This window comes from Oncorhynchus mykiss, chromosome 6 (assembly GCF_013265735.2).
Source record: "Oncorhynchus mykiss isolate Arlee chromosome 6, USDA_OmykA_1.1, whole genome shotgun sequence".
In the NCBI taxonomy this organism is placed as follows: Eukaryota; Metazoa; Chordata; class Actinopteri; order Salmoniformes; family Salmonidae; genus Oncorhynchus; species Oncorhynchus mykiss.
This window is the reverse complement of record NC_048570.1, coordinates 66,834,735-66,850,149: the sequence shown is the minus strand read 5'-3', so window position 1 is coordinate 66,850,149 and position 15,415 is coordinate 66,834,735. Positions and strand designations below refer to the sequence as shown.

At 46.2% G+C, this 15,415-nt stretch overlaps 1 protein-coding gene across 2 annotated transcripts in view; it reads left to right on the top strand.

Moving 5' to 3' along the window:
- Positions 1 to 15,415, top strand: part of LOC110526396 (trichohyalin) — a 44,845-nt gene that overhangs the window by 21,949 nt on the left and 7,481 nt on the right. For both annotated transcript variants that reach the window (XM_036980756.1, XM_036980757.1), the window contains one exon: positions 14,641 to 14,787. In XM_036980756.1, the coding sequence (XP_036836651.1) occupies positions 14,641 to 14,787 (147 nt within the window). The remainder of the gene's footprint in view (positions 1 to 14,640; positions 14,788 to 15,415) is intronic.

The following is a 15,415-nucleotide window of genomic DNA, read 5'->3' as shown; positions in this document are numbered from 1 at the left end:
AAGTTCAGGTTGAACAATAGCTTTCAGCGATTCCTATTTTCTCAATGAGCCATTCACTAGGAATGTCCTTGTGTCCTCCAAACATTCATGTACATTTTACTCATATACAGACAGAGTATATAGAGATCTATTATTAAAGATAGTATGTCCACGTATATGTGTGTTCATCCGCTCTTCTCAGTAATTGTGGTGGAGCGTTGCAGGGGAGACCGAGGCAGCCGAGATAGGAGTAGGGGGGCTCTATTTCTCCGGCGTGGTGCAGGGGCTCATCTTCCCCCGCCCCCTCTCCCTTCTTTCTTCCCCACGCCGATCTAAGGTAGGATTATTTCTCCTCCGCTCTGCCGCACCATATATCCTAGGTCCACAGTTCCCCCTCGCCGCTGTCATTTTTCACACTGTGTTTTCGGGTGCAGCATTGCGCGGTGGCACTGTGCCTATGCAATATGTTAAGGAGGTGAATATATGCAGCGTGTAGAATGTAATAAGTGTACATTTATTTTCTGCGGTGGTGATTTACTGGTGTTTCCGGTGCTTGGGAAAAAGAGGGCAGCAGTGTATCTTAATGAACATGACTGCTGCGAATGCACTCACCTCTGAGGCTTTTTTACACACCGGAGACACAATATTATCCAGTTGATAGAGAGGGTTTGGATGTTTTTTATGATGTGTATAAATGAAATGCCCCGATTCCAGCATGGTGTTTTTTTTGTTTACAGATGGTGATGTTCGGTGTTGGCTTGGTTAAATACCAGTCTAATGGCACCTTGTCTGGCAGTGAGGCGGAGTTTAGTATATTTAGGATAGCTGTGGAGCTTGGACCCTGCCATTCTGATTGCCCATCCTGGTCCACCTGTGTTCCTACACCCCCTATAGAGCCCCCTGTGTTTTTAACCTGCACACACACACTGACACACACACACAATCCCCCTCCCATCTCCAGTCCTGTCCCCCTGAGTGAGATCTGATGGAGCCATGCAAAGAGGTTTAAAATAAAAACACTAACACAAACACACATGGTTGATGGAAGCCTGAAATGGACATTATACTCTGAGGGGAAGTAGATCTAATCCCATGAAACAGTAGGCTTTAAATCTATTCTGTGCTCGGAGCCTTGTGGCGCAAACCTCCCTCTGTGAGACCACCACTGAATAGAACAAAACAAATCAAACAATGTTTTTTCAGAAGTAAATGCTAGTGTAGAAGCTTTTGGTCCAGTGTGTCTGATGCTGTTCATTGATTAGCTCAGCTATGTGGGTTTGTTTTAACATTTCTGGCCTCAAAAGACTGACTTAATGCACCCCGGAAGAAAAAAAATGGAGGCAGCCTCCTCTCTGCTCTTTCATGAGGACAACGTCTCAGGCGTGCCCCGCTCTTTCAGTGTGTCTGTGTGTGCGCGCAAAAGCCTCTTCTTGTACACTGTCAAAAGCATGAAGTGTTTTTCAATGGGACACTGTTGTTGGTGGCTGAGCTCTATGTCTCTCCCATTCTAGTAGTATTTAGATTTCATATGTGCGTTATACTCCTCATCTCTTCCCCATTCTCCCGTTGGTCTTTGTGAAGTGGGAAGATTTTCCATTGTTAATTTGCTCCTTTCTCTCCCCTTTTCTATGCTGGTCTCAGAACAATTTTTTCTCTCTGAGTAGACTATGTACGACAATGTATTCTGATATTTGCTACAACTCCATGGCTTGTTTTCTATAGGATTCTTTTCTCATACTGGCTTTGTGTTGGTGTTTGAAGTTGTGTTTTAGTGTTGTGCCTGAGTGTTTGTCTCGTGGTCGTCGTGGGTTTCTGTGGTTTAGCAGAGACACTGTGAGACAGACGTGGACCCATGACACAAACCACTACAGGCATTGTGTACATCAGAGTGACCTTCCGGACCAGGCTGGAGTTCACATACGAGCTTTTTCTTCTGAAAGTACAGAAGCTATTAGATGTAATGGCGATGTTGTTGTCTTTTATATTTCCTATCTGCTAGAATTCATTGATAGTTTGATAATGCAGGGGTTCACTGAGTGCAAGAACTCTAACCATATGATAAGATATTGGCAACGTGTTTGAAGGCTGGTGGTTTTATTTGGTACATGAGTGTATTATTTGTTCCTGGCACTGTTATGTTTCATTGCTTGGTTAGAGGGCATGCTTCCAAAGTGTTGTTCTCAGCTGTAGTGGAGAGTAAAGAACGGAGAATGAGGAGAGGACTGGGGCCGGGGGCTCTCTGATGGAGGGAGGAGTGTGGAGAGATGAAGATAGGGAGCGTTGTTTTGCCAGGCCAGTGTGGCAGAGCTGTTATGTCTGGCCCTGTGTCAGCCTGGGCAGTGTGCCCACGTGGAGGCAGTGTGTAGCCAGCGCTGTGCCACAGACAGAGAGGCATAGAGACAGAGGGAGAGGCTGGTAAGAGGACTGACTGACTGTCAGGGGAGTCTGTGTTGAAGTGACACTCCCCCCTGGGGTGTGATGGGTGGGCAGGACCAGCGTGAGAGAGAGAGAGAGAGACTCACATATCTATTGGGTGAAATACCATAGTGTGCCATCACAGCAGCAAGATATGTGACCTGTTGCCACTCGAAAAGACTAACCAGTGCAGAACAAACACCATTGTAAATACAACCCTAATTTATTTTCACTTTTGTACTTTAACTATTTGCACATACAGTGGGGCAAAAAAGTATTTAGTCAGCCACCAATTGTGCAAGTTCTCCCACTTAAAAATATGAGAGAGGCCTGTAATTTTCATCATAGGTACACTTCAACTATGCCAAATGAGAAGGAAAAAAATCCGGAAAATCACATTGTAGGATTTTTTATTTATTTATTTGCAAATTATGGTGGAAATAAGTATTTGGTCAATAACAAAAGTTTATCTCAATACTTTGTTATATACCCTTTGTTGGCAATGACAGAGGTCAAACGTTTTCTGTAAGTCTTCACAAGGTTTTCACACACTGTTGCTGCTATTTTGGCCCATTCCTCCATGCAGATCTCCTCTAGAGCAGTGATGTTTTGGGGCTGTTGCTGGGCAACACAGACTTTCAACTCCCTCCAAAGATGTTCTATGGGGTTGAGATCTGGAGACTGGCTAGGCCACTCCAGGACCTTCCTTGAAATGCTTCTTACGAAGCCACACCTTCGTTGCCCGGGTGGTGTGTTTGGGATCATTGTCATGCTGAAAGACCCAGCCACGTTTCATCTTCAATGCCCTTGCTGATGGAAGGAGGTTTTCACTCAAAATCTCACGATACATGGCCCCATTTATTCTTTCCTTTACACGGATCAGTTGTCCTGGTCCCTTTGCAGAAAAACAGCCCCAAAGCATGATGTTTCCACCCCCATGCTTCACAGTAGGTATGGTGTTCTTTGGATGCAACTCAGCATTCTTTCTCCTCCAAACACGACGAGTTGAGTTTTTACCAAAAAGTACTATTTTGGTTTCATCCGACCATATGACATTCTCCCAATCTTCTTCTGGATCATCCAAATGCTCCCTAGCAAACTTCAGACGGGCCTGGACATGTAATGGCTTAAGCAGGGGGACACGTCTGGCACTGCAGGATTTGAGTCCCTGGCGGCGTAGTGTGTTACTGATGGTAGGCTTTGTTACTTTGGTCCCAGCTCTCTGCAGGTCATTCACTAGGTCCTCCCGTGTGGTTCTGGGATTTTTGCTCACCGCTCTTGTGATAATTTTGACCCCACGGGGTGAGATCTTGTGTGGAGCCCCAGATCGAGGGAGATTATCAGTGGTCTTGTATGTCTTCCATTTCCTAATAATTGCTCCCACAGTTGATTTCTTCAAACCAAGCTGCTTACCTATTGCAGATTCAGTCTTCCCAGCCTGGTGCAGGTCTACAATTATGTTTCTGGTGTCATTTGACAGCTCTTTGGTCTTGGCCATAGTGGAGTTTGGAGTGTGACTGTTTGAGGTTGTGGACAGGTGTCTTTTATACTGATAAAAAGTTCAAACAGGTGCCATTAATACAGGTAACGAGTGGAGGACAGAGGAGCCTCTTAAAGAAGAAGTTACAGGTCTGTGAGAGCCAGAAATCTTGCTTGTTTGTAGGTGACCAAATACTTATTTTCCACCATAATTTGCAAATAAATTCATTAAAAATCCTACAATGTGATTTTCTGGATATTTTTTTCTCATTTTCTCTGTCATAGTTGAAGTGTACCTATGATGAAAAATACAGGCCTCTCTCATCTTTTTAAGTCGGAGAACTTGCACAATTGGTGGCTGACTAAATACTTTTTTGCCCCACTGTAATATGACATTTGAAATGTCTTTATTCTTCTGGAACTTTTGTGAGTGTAGTGGCTATTTCACTTGCTTTGGCAATGTAAACATATGTTTCCCATGCCATTAATGCCTTTAAATTGAATTGCATTGAGAGGAGAGAGAAATGGCTGATGTTGGATAGTGCCATGTCATTATGTGCCTTAGCGACTCCATGGACATCATTGCCTATTTAGTGTCTGTGCATTTTCCGTTAATCTCCAATGCATGGAACATATGCAGACTGTAGTGGACAATGGGGATTTTGAGCAATTAATGCTATTTATGCAGTCGTTTATAGTCTCAAATAATACTGCTGCTAGTCTGTTCAGAGGTTGTTGTTTTTCATTCACTCAGTTGTTTCTCCTTTTTCAGTGTCAATGCTTGAATAAACAGATGCTTCATGGATAAAATGCTATCTCCCTGGTATGTGTGCATTTAAATAGTGTTTGCTTTTCAAAACCCTATCCCTCCTTTCCCCCTCTTTTCCCTCTCCGTTTCCCTCTCCCCCTCTCCACTCCTCTTTGTATCCTTAAAATATTCTGCACATCCCGCAGCAGTTCCGCATCGCAGATATCCCTAATATAATCTATGTGTCTGAATACTAATTTATACCGTCAGGATAAAATAAATAGTCTACAGTTAATCATGGGGAGCCGGCTCCTGGCCTGGCCCAATGATTTATGAAGTGCGCGTAGGCATTCTGCTACACATTTTTCTTAATTTATTTTAATCTGTCTTTCAATACATTTTGCTGGAAACGTCTTAATGATGTCAGAGGTCTGTGTCAATGACCCTGGCTCAGGGAGCAGTGCTCTGGTGGGGGAGAGGTAGAGGTGGGGGGGGTCCAGCCTGACAAGGGCACTTTCAGGCACACCCCTTCACCCCTCCCTCCCACCTCCCCTCTCCACACACCACCTCGGTTTCATTTGCAGCCTTGATGTCTGTCTGTGTGGTTGTCTGTGCTTCCATTTGTCTTTCTGTCTGTATGCCTTGCTGTCTGTGTGTCTATGTGTCTGTCTGTTTCTCCTATCAGCATTTCTCCTATCTTTCCTGTCATGACTGTGTGTCCATGTGTTTTCTGTGGGGGCTCCTGTTCCACTAGACTGCTCTCTTGTTTATGTAGCTCTCTGGTCCTATGTGAGCAGTAAGATACAGTAACGTAGCAGTACGGTTCTGGGTAATCCATACCTCTGTCAGAGCTGTTAGCCAGGCCAGGGGCTGGGGGGTGGGTGGTTGGTGATGCTGGGCATGGTCCACCAGGGGAGAGAGAGCCCCTAGCTCTCTCTCAGACAGCAAAACACTTCACATGATTAGATGCATTTTCTCCACCCTTTCTTCTCCTCTCAAATGAAAGCCGATGCCTCCTCTACTTGTTATGCGCTGTCGACCTCCGTCAATTAGCGCGGAGCGTGCCCGACGTGACGCTCGGAGAGCCCTGGTAGGGAGCAGGCGGGCAGGCGCTGGGCCTCCGCCCTAACCACGTCCGTCCGTCTGCCAGGTTCCCAGACAGACAGAGGCAGCACACAGCTCGTCAGAGCAGGGCCCCATTAGGGACATCCACACATCTCTCTGCATCAGGATGCTCTCATTTACCTCCTCCAGATCCTACCATTCATCTCCTCTGAAAAAAAAGATCTCCCATCAAGCGGCCAAGCATGGCTGGCTGCAGTGGCTATCCTGAAAGAGGAAAAAGAATGATTTAATTTCGTCTCCTTTTTGTCTCAGTGGCCTACTCACTTTGTTCATACACACATCATTACACACAGAGGCCTGGTTTTCATCTCGCGGCCAGGCAGGCTGAGGCTGAGATCAGGGCTCTAAGTTAGCCATGCGGCCGCAACCAGGCCATCGCTGCAGATCAATACCTGTGGTCAGGACGGAGCACGCCGTGCTTTGCTGTGCTACGCCTCCTAAATAGGCCCTGCAGGTCCCACTATAAAACACCTCACAGGCCAGCCTGGCGGACCCATAAATCCATACAGTTTTTTTTTCTTTCTATTGGAGCGAGCCAAGAGTAGCAGGGCTGGGTTAGGATAGGGTGGTCCATGAACAGAGGTCTAGAGGTTAGGGAGTATGACTCTAGGGTGGTTCCAGCTGTTAATCTGTATCCTTAGAGACCTATAATCAATAAGCATTAGCCAGGGAAAGGACAGGTTGGGATTTGTGTTGTGTCTTTTGAAAATAAACATACACTCTTTGATTTGGGCCAGAACAAGCACACTTGTTTAGTTATTGTGTTGGGATCGCTAGTCTGGAGTGTTTTACTGTGAACTGGGTTACAGGGCTGGATGGTGCTAGTATCAAATCAAATCAAAGTTTATTTGTCACGTGCGCAGAATACAACAGGTGTAGTAGACCTTACAGTGAAATGCTTACTTACAGGCTCTAACCAATAGTGCAAAAAAAGGTGCTAGGGCAATGCTGGGCTACAGCAAGGCTGGATTGTGCTAGTATGCTGGACTACAGCAGGGCTGGATTGTGCTAGTATGCTGGACTACAGCAGGGCTGGATTGTGCTAGTATGCTGGACTACAGCAGGGCTGGATTGTGCTAGTATGCTGGACTACAGCAGGGCTGGATTGTGCTAGTATGCTGGACTACAGCAGGGCTGGATTGTGCTAGTATGCTGGGCTACAGCAGGGCTGGATTGTGCTAGTATGCTGGGCTACAGCAGGGCTGGATGGTGCTAGTATGCTGGGCTACAGCAGGGCTGGATTGTGCCAGTATGCTGGACTACAGCAGGGCTGGATGGTGCTAGTATGCTGGGCTACAGCAGGGCTGGATGGTGCTAATATGCTGGGCTACAGCAGGGCTGGATGGTGCTAGTATGCTGGGCTACAGCAGGGCTGGATTGTGCCAGTATGCTGGGCTACAGCAGGGTTGGATTGTGCTAGTATGCTGGGCTACAGCAGGGCTGGATGGTGCTAGTATCAAATCAAATCAAAGTTTATTTGTCACGTGCGCAGAATACAACAGGTGTAGTAGACCTTACAGTGAAATGCTTACTTACAGGCTCTAACCAATAGTGCAAAAAAAGGTGCTAGGGCAATGCTGGGCTACAGCAAGGCTGGATTGTGCTAGTATGCTGGACTACAGCAGGGATGGATTGTGCTAGTATGCTGGACTACAGCAGGGCTGGATTGTGCTAGTATGCTGGACTACAGCAGGGCTGGATTGTGCTAGTATGCTGGACTACAGCAGGGCTGGATTGTGCTAGTATGCTGGACTACAGCAGGGCTGGATTGTGCTAGTATGCTGGGCTACAGCAGGGCTGGATTGTGCTAGTATGCTGGGCTACAGCAGGGCTGGATGGTGCTAGTATGCTGGGCTACAGCAGGGCTGGATTGTGCCAGTATGCTGGACTACAGCAGGGCTGGATGGTGCTAGTATGCTGGGCTACAGCAGGGCTGGATGGTGCTAATATGCTGGGCTACAGCAGGGCTGGATGGTGCTAGTATGCTGGGCTACAGCAGGGCTGGATTGTGCCAGTATGCTGGGCTACAGCAGGGTTGGATTGTGCTAGTATGCTGGGCTACAGCAGGGCTGGATGGTGCTAGTATGCTGGGCTACAGCAGGGCTGGATTGTGCCAGTATGCTGGGCTACAGCAGGGTTGGATTGTGCTAGTATGCTGGGCTACAGCAGGGCTGGATGGTGCTAGTATGCTGGGCTACAGCAGGGCTGGATGGTGCTAGTATGCTGGGCTACAGCAGGGTTGGAGTGAGTAAGATGTGTTCCAGATGAGAGCCTGGGGACCTGCCAGAGACAGAGAGAGACAGAAGGCTGATTCTCCTCATCTCTCTCCTTCAACCCCCCAGGCTGTGTGTGTGTGAGTGCCTCTGTCTCTGTTGGCCTGCTCCATGCATTAACCAAACAGATAGCCACCAACTTTAATTACCTTTGCTTCCACTTACTCACCCCTGATGCCCTCAAACTCCATCCACCGTTCTTGCCTCCGTCGCTTGTGCAAATGAAAGAGAAATAGGGGGGAGAAAGAAGAGAAGCATAATTACGTATTTTAGTGGAGTGCGGCAGAATGCCTTTTGCCAAATGACTCTAATTCCAAATAGTTAGCAAGATTTTTCTTTTTAATAGAGCCGAATCCGTGTGACAGCAAATAGCTTTCCCATTTGCAGCCCTTAATGGCTTTTCATACTTTGCACTTCCAATAAGCAGTAAACTCGGAAATTAATATTGCACGCTGTGTTATGATGCAAATGGGAGCGAGATAGGAGAGCGGTACCTTCATGCAGAAAGCTCTGATTAGATCCATAATTGCTTCAGTGGGATGAAAGCATTTCTCCCGTTCGTTTGAATTTGTTTTTTTTATATATATGTATATTTTAAGCCTCGCGATTCGCTCCGGCGTCAGAATCGACAGAATTGTTTTGTTATGTTGTTGTTTTGCGTTTTTAAGTCAATGCTAATCAGTGGTAATTGTGGTTGGAAGAAAAACACTCCTCCACAAAGTCTTTGTCTATATGGAAGATTGTTTATGTGACCTTTCACTGTATTCACTATGTATTGGTGTATATTTTCTGTACTGTGTTCAGATCTGTAGAATATGGTTTAAGATCCTAAAGGTAGATTCTATCCTTGGAGCGTCCCACTAAAACACCTCTATTTCATCTGATCATACTGTAAATGGACATTTAGCTGCTTTATGGGTCACCCAGTTACAATGTCTTTGAACCAACCAGCCACCTCTTTCCAGGAAAACACATGAGGCGCAATATTTGATATATTTGTGCAAGGTGTCTCATAATTAACATCTGATCCAAGTCATTTAGTTTCCAATTCCATTTTACACGTCCTCAAATATTAAGCCTGGTCTGTGCATAACGTATTGACATCCACGGGGTTGTCATGTTAATGGAACATATACATTTATTATATGGCTTGACCCTGATCAAAAATTCAACTCCTAACGGCACCCTTAGGCACCTGGCTCTCATCCTTGCTCTTTCACAAGCCACTTCAATCTGTCTCTGTCATATTCAACATCTCGCCCTCCTCAACCCTGTTGACTCACTGCATATCACTGTAGCAGGCTGTCCTGTACCGCAGACATATGTGTTTGTCTGTTCATGAGCGTATACATTCCACCTGCTCATATTGTCTGATTTACTGCATTCCCAGCCCAGCTATGTTATAACACTGTCATATGCTTTAAATGCAGATTATCCCTTAAGACTGTAAATACGCCACAGCACAGCGGCCTGCCCCGATGCCTGACTCTAGCCAGCCCAGCCCACAGAGCCTGTCTTTGGGGAGAGAAGAGCGTCCTGCCTGCTTGGAGCCCCAGCCCCAGACATACAGCCACACTGACCTTTGGACAGAAATAGCTAATAAATGGGCCTCCGATTGCTGCCAGCTATTGAGGTTAAGTGTCCTTTGGTCTGCGGGGCTTCAATGTAGCGCTGTGCAGCCGAGGCTGGCTGGGTCACGTGACCAACGCGCACGCCCACACACACACGCACATCTGATTCCCTCTCGCCGGCAGTGTCGTCATGGCAACGCTTCATTTATTTTTCAGCGTGTTCCTATTTCACCTGTCACTTCGATAATTGCCACAGAATTTTCCAGCGCATCACGGAAGAAATTACGATGATGATAATAATAAGACAATATTTATGAGCCAAATGACTGACAGACAAGTGTAGAGAGATGAAGAAATGTAGAAAGGTTTCATTAGGATAGAATATTAATGCAGGGACAAGGCCTTTTTGGGACTGATAAAGCTTGTTCCCTTTTGTCTCACGGGCTTTAGCTCATTGCCTGTGTGACTGGCAGCGGAGTCTGAATTTCCATTGTTTTAATTGGGTTACCCTCTCCTCCATGTCGCCTCTCTGGTGAGCATCTCTCTGCTTAATCAGTTCTACAAGACTGTCTCGCTAGCCGAAACGTCCTAAACATCCTGTGACCCTCACAACTATTGATGTTATGCTTTTAGAAGTATTGATAAGACCAGCAAACGTAATGTCCTTTGTCACGGTGCTGTGTTCATTATTGGCCTGAGAGAGAGAGAGAGAGCTGGTCTCATTCTCACTGTATAGCTTGAAATTGACAGCAAGCTGTGAAAGCCAGCAAGCTGTGAAAGCCAGAAAGCTGTGAAAGCCAGCTACTGAAGTGAATAAGAATGATGCATTTCTTTAATTGGCTGTGGTAGCATTTGTTTACTGAGGTTATTGACAAGATGTTGGATATGTTCTATGTGCATAATTAAAGTGGGGTGGGGATATTAGTGTGCTTGTTGTGTTAGGTGCATTGAGTGCATTCTGGACTTGGTCGATATGTGTCATATTATCACGTCCTGCTGCTTTGAATGATTCTCATAATGCACTAGCATATAAAACATATTTTCTCATCAAAGTGTTCCAGACCTCATTTGAGATTTTAAAGTCAATATCTACTTTCAAAATCTTGTAACTCAAATGAGTCTGTGTTTGTAACGATAACAAATGCCCTATCCTGTCGGGGTATTTTAGGATTAGAACATAAAAATGTGAAATGATTCTTGCTTGCTTTGCTTGATAAAACAAAGACACGAAAGCAAGCGTCCATGTTGGATTTATATGTGTGCTTTGGGGGAATGTCAGTGGAATTAATTGATTTGCCCATATTTGTCAGAAAAGAGTAAGCGCCTAACCCCAGCTTGCATTATTAAAGCTAATACCACAGTGGTTTCGGCAAGTCCTCTGCCGTGAATCAAAGTCTGACATGGACTGAGGATGTATGGATATATTATTCAGAGCGTTGCATGGGGCTCTGAGCAGGGCTCTTGCCCCCCATCCTGCATCAGCAGCCCCACCCCATCCCCCTGGAGGGTACCTGTGTTTTCAAAGTAAAGACCACTTAGAGAATAGCCCGGGGCATCTGCATACTGGAGTGTCCTGTGTTACACATTAGAAGCCTGTGTCCAGGTCAGCAACATAAACACTCTCAACAGCCTCTGTCTCCCCCTCCGCCCCGGATACCTCAAAGACAGAGAGGGGAAACAGCTCACACAGACAGGCCGCAGTGTGGATCAGATGGTCTTTAGGGACGTGACCACGTTAATGACCACTCTCTGAGAACCTCCTCAGCTCAATCCTGAGGTGAGCTTTCATAGACAATATGGAGAAAATGCCTAGATTAAATTAAATTGCCATTACATATTTAAAAAGCATTCAAGAGCTTTTCTCTAGAGAATGAGGAGATATTCAGTCCAATTCAAAGCATTGTGACTTTTACCTGCTTAGCTTAGCACAGTAACCCCTTCTTACTTATGTAGCCTGTCCCAGCAGACAAACACCCAGTACGTCTCAAAACACGGCAGCATGTCTGCTAACAAATACACTACTTAATGAGCTTCATCTAGTGGAAATTGAAAAGCACTTGTGGAAATAATGAACACTTAAACGCTGAGAGGATGGGTGAGGGGCGGAGGGAGAAGAAGATGGGGCGCGCTTTTTGACATGTGGCATCAAAGACAGCATAGACTAAACGGGGGCGTATGAGAAGGAGCTGGGACTGTGCAGTGTACAGGGTGCACTGGGCTGACATCTTGGGGGTGAACAGCAGACACAACAGGCAGTAAACATCTCCCCCATGGGTGAGGCCTCGGCAGAGGGTGAGACGGGGTTAACGATCAGACGTCTCGTTCAATCCCCCCGGTGGAGTAAATGGGTTTTGATCAGGCGCCAGGAAGGAGCAGAATAAGCTGCTTTCATAGGCAGGCTTTACCATTTGTCAAGACCAACAGTTTTAATATTTAAAAAAACAATCCTATTACCCAACAAAAATAGAGCAAGGATACCGGGAAACCTGCAATATAAATGTTTAATGGCAGTTTCTGCACATAGCTTTTGTATCTACATATATAGCTTGGTTGGTTGTTGAGGGAAAAACAAGGAGTATTGCTTCACTGCTCCTTTGTGTGGATGCAGACAGAGAGAGCTGGAATTGAATGGCTGGGAAGGACATTAGAATGTCTTTACTGCCTTTCTCATTTCTGTATCTCCCCACCTGCCGAGATGGAGGTGTGAGGAATAGCATCATTAAGGTAATGTGCCTGGGAAGGCAATGAGTTGAGATCTAACGTGGGCAGGTTCCTCGGCTCAGCCACCAGAAGCTTTAAATGCCCAATCTACAGTGACCTTTACCGCAGAGAGAGGAGAGAGCTTTGGAACTCACACACAAACACACACACAGCCCACCAGACATATTGAGCAACGCATATAATGTACACATTTAACATATAGATTATTGTGTTAAATGGCTTCTAAATGATGACTGTTTTATTTGTTTGGAGATAAAGATCCGTCCAGTGTGGATATGAGTGTGTAATTTGAGGTTTGTGTCTGTCTGGGATCAGTTAGTCTGGAGTGTTGCAGCCTCCACAGCGTCACCAAACTCCAGGTTGTCTGTCAGCTGAGATGCAGAGCGGAGCCCTTTCATGTCACCGGCATTCTCTTGACAGAGTGGCAGAATGAGAGCAATTATAATACACTTAGTGAGTGTGTGTTCCAGTATCAGATGGACCGCTGGACCAGACCAGCAGCACAGAGGCACCGGTATGCCTCTGTTGCTGTAACCCTCTTCCATCAGCAGCACCCCCGCCAGAGAGAAGACCATGAGGGGGGTTTAGTCAACCCCTGTCTTAGTGTCCAAGCACAGCCAAGCCAATCATTCCTCAGCCCCCTTCGCCCCCCCGTCCTGCAGCGAGAGAGTCAACAGCCCTCCTTAAACACTCTCGTTCTCTTTTAATGTGTCGTTTCACTGTGTTTGTAGGCAATCAGGAGTGACCAGGGGTTATTTTCTTGTTTGGTCGTCCAATGTGTGTTTTGTTTGGGCTGAGGTCTTGCTGATGAATTTCACATTTTCCAGGGTGGTTGACCAATGAGTGGTGTGGGTCTAGGGGAATGTGGCCGGTGGTGTTTTTCTTTAATAAGTCTAGAGGTGAGGGGAACACACCATGTGATCAGTCATCCTGTCAGGATGCTCGACTCTGATTAGCCCAGTACTCTGGCTGACATATCTGACCTGCCACACTCCACGATGTCAAACGACTGACTCCGGTTCACCTAATGACTATTTTTAAGTTAGCCAAAAAGTCATCTTTTGTGACCTATCGTGAATCAAGTTTGTTTATCGGATTCATCTCTTACGAAAATAAGAAAAACATCCATCTCTTTGTTGTGGCATTTTCAGAGTTTTCAGTAGATAAGGTCACAGACGTACTAAAATACAGATCATCAAAATATATCGCCCTCCATGATTTCACTGGCCCGTCTGATTAGCTCTGGGAACCCTTTTGTTACACCTGTCCTACAACTCTTCTAGCAGCATTTTATTAGTCCTAGTTGCTCCAGGCCCCCTGGCTTTGAAGCCTCTCTATTGCTCCCCCACTACCCCCATGTCCCTATGTCCCCTGTTCCCCTTGTCCTGTCAGGTGTGTGTCTGAGGCAGCCTAGTGCTGTTGGTGGCACTCTCCCCTTTGGGCCTCCGTCAGAGACTTCAGAATAGATCTTTATTTACAGCACAGAAGTTGGAAACAGCTGGTCAATCCATTTAGCCTAAGGCCACTGATTTGTTCGTATTTACTACAACACCCAAAGAAAAGCCGGGTTTTTCCCCCTCTCTCTTTCCTATTGATCCGGCGCTTAGGAAATCTGCTCTGCTGTCTAAACACTATTGATCCCTCCCTCTCGACGGCAGGCTACCCGCACCAGTGTATAAAGGGACTGGATGAATTGAAATTTCATTTCCGACAACTTGTTCCTGTTATTTCTACCTGTTTTTTGAGGGAGGGGAACATGCGCTGGCGAGACGATAGGTGGTTGGCAGAGGGAGGAGCAGTGGGGCGAGGCTCGCTATGTCATACCAGACCGCACCGTAATGTACAACCATAAACAGGCCAGCCACACACACAGGCCCCAGCCAGGAATGAATTCCTTGTTGAATAAGTTCCCAGTGATCATTATGGGCTAATAGGGCCTGCCGTAGGCCAGCATGCCCGGCTCTCTCTCAGGCCTCTCAGCAGCCAGCTGAATGGAGAGTCACAGCTACATCACAGAGCCAGCCAACACCCACAGAGAGAGCTGGACCTCAGCGCCAACATCCAGACCTCTCAATCATATGGATCGTATGGAGTTTTATAGCCAAATGAAGAGTCTTGTGAGGAACTACCCAACATGTTCTCTACGGGCTTTATATGATTCATCTAGTCTGATGAGCTGCTTGTTGTCAAGCCTTTAGTTTAGCAGGATGCTGTTGGTTGTGGATTCAACCAGGATGTGTGACCATACCTTACCTCCCATGAGCAAAAGTTGTCTGTACAGTGTGTGTGTGTGTGTGATTGACATTATTCTTCTTTCTATGTCCTTTAGCTGCAGGACAGGAGTGCTGAGGTGCAGAGGCTCCAGAGGTCATTGGCTGAGCTACATGGACGAGAGATGAGGTGGGAGAGAGAGACATCCGCCCTGCAGGGCCAGCCGGGCCTTGCCAGAGAGGAGCTCCACAGCGCCATCCTCAGGGTGAGCCCCGAACTGCATCCTGCCCTTCCGCAGCGATCCCCATTGTGTTCCACTCAGACGATTAGCACTGAGATATAGTGGTACATAAAAGGGGAGGCCCTGTTTTAATTAACATAAATATTAGTATAATGACGTGAAGCCATCCCACGTTCCATTTCAGGCTCTTAGTGTTAATACCTATTTTAATACATTATCATTACCGCCATCATAATTCTTATTATGGTAACTGTAATTATTCGATTTATGACAGAATTATTATTTTGTTCCCTGCAGCCATTTCCTCCCCGTAAAACCACATTTTCCCTTGTGTATGGCGCTCTCGGTCTCCCCCCTCAAAAATATTGAACGGGCACTGATAAAGATAAACACACAAACACCCCAGCCTGTTGGCTCCCGCCCCTGTAAAACACTCAATCTGAATTGCATATCCGCCTGGCGACCAGGCTTGTCATAAGCCGTATTAAGAAAAATGGTCACACGGTTTGACATAAATTGGAAAATGACATTTGGAAAGCGGCCGCTGCTGTGGAAATTAGAGATATTAAAATTATAAATCAGTGTCTGGATGTGCAAGGGGGTGTTGAGGAGAGGCTGAGTGTTCTCTTTCTCTCCAATGTCCCTCTCTCTC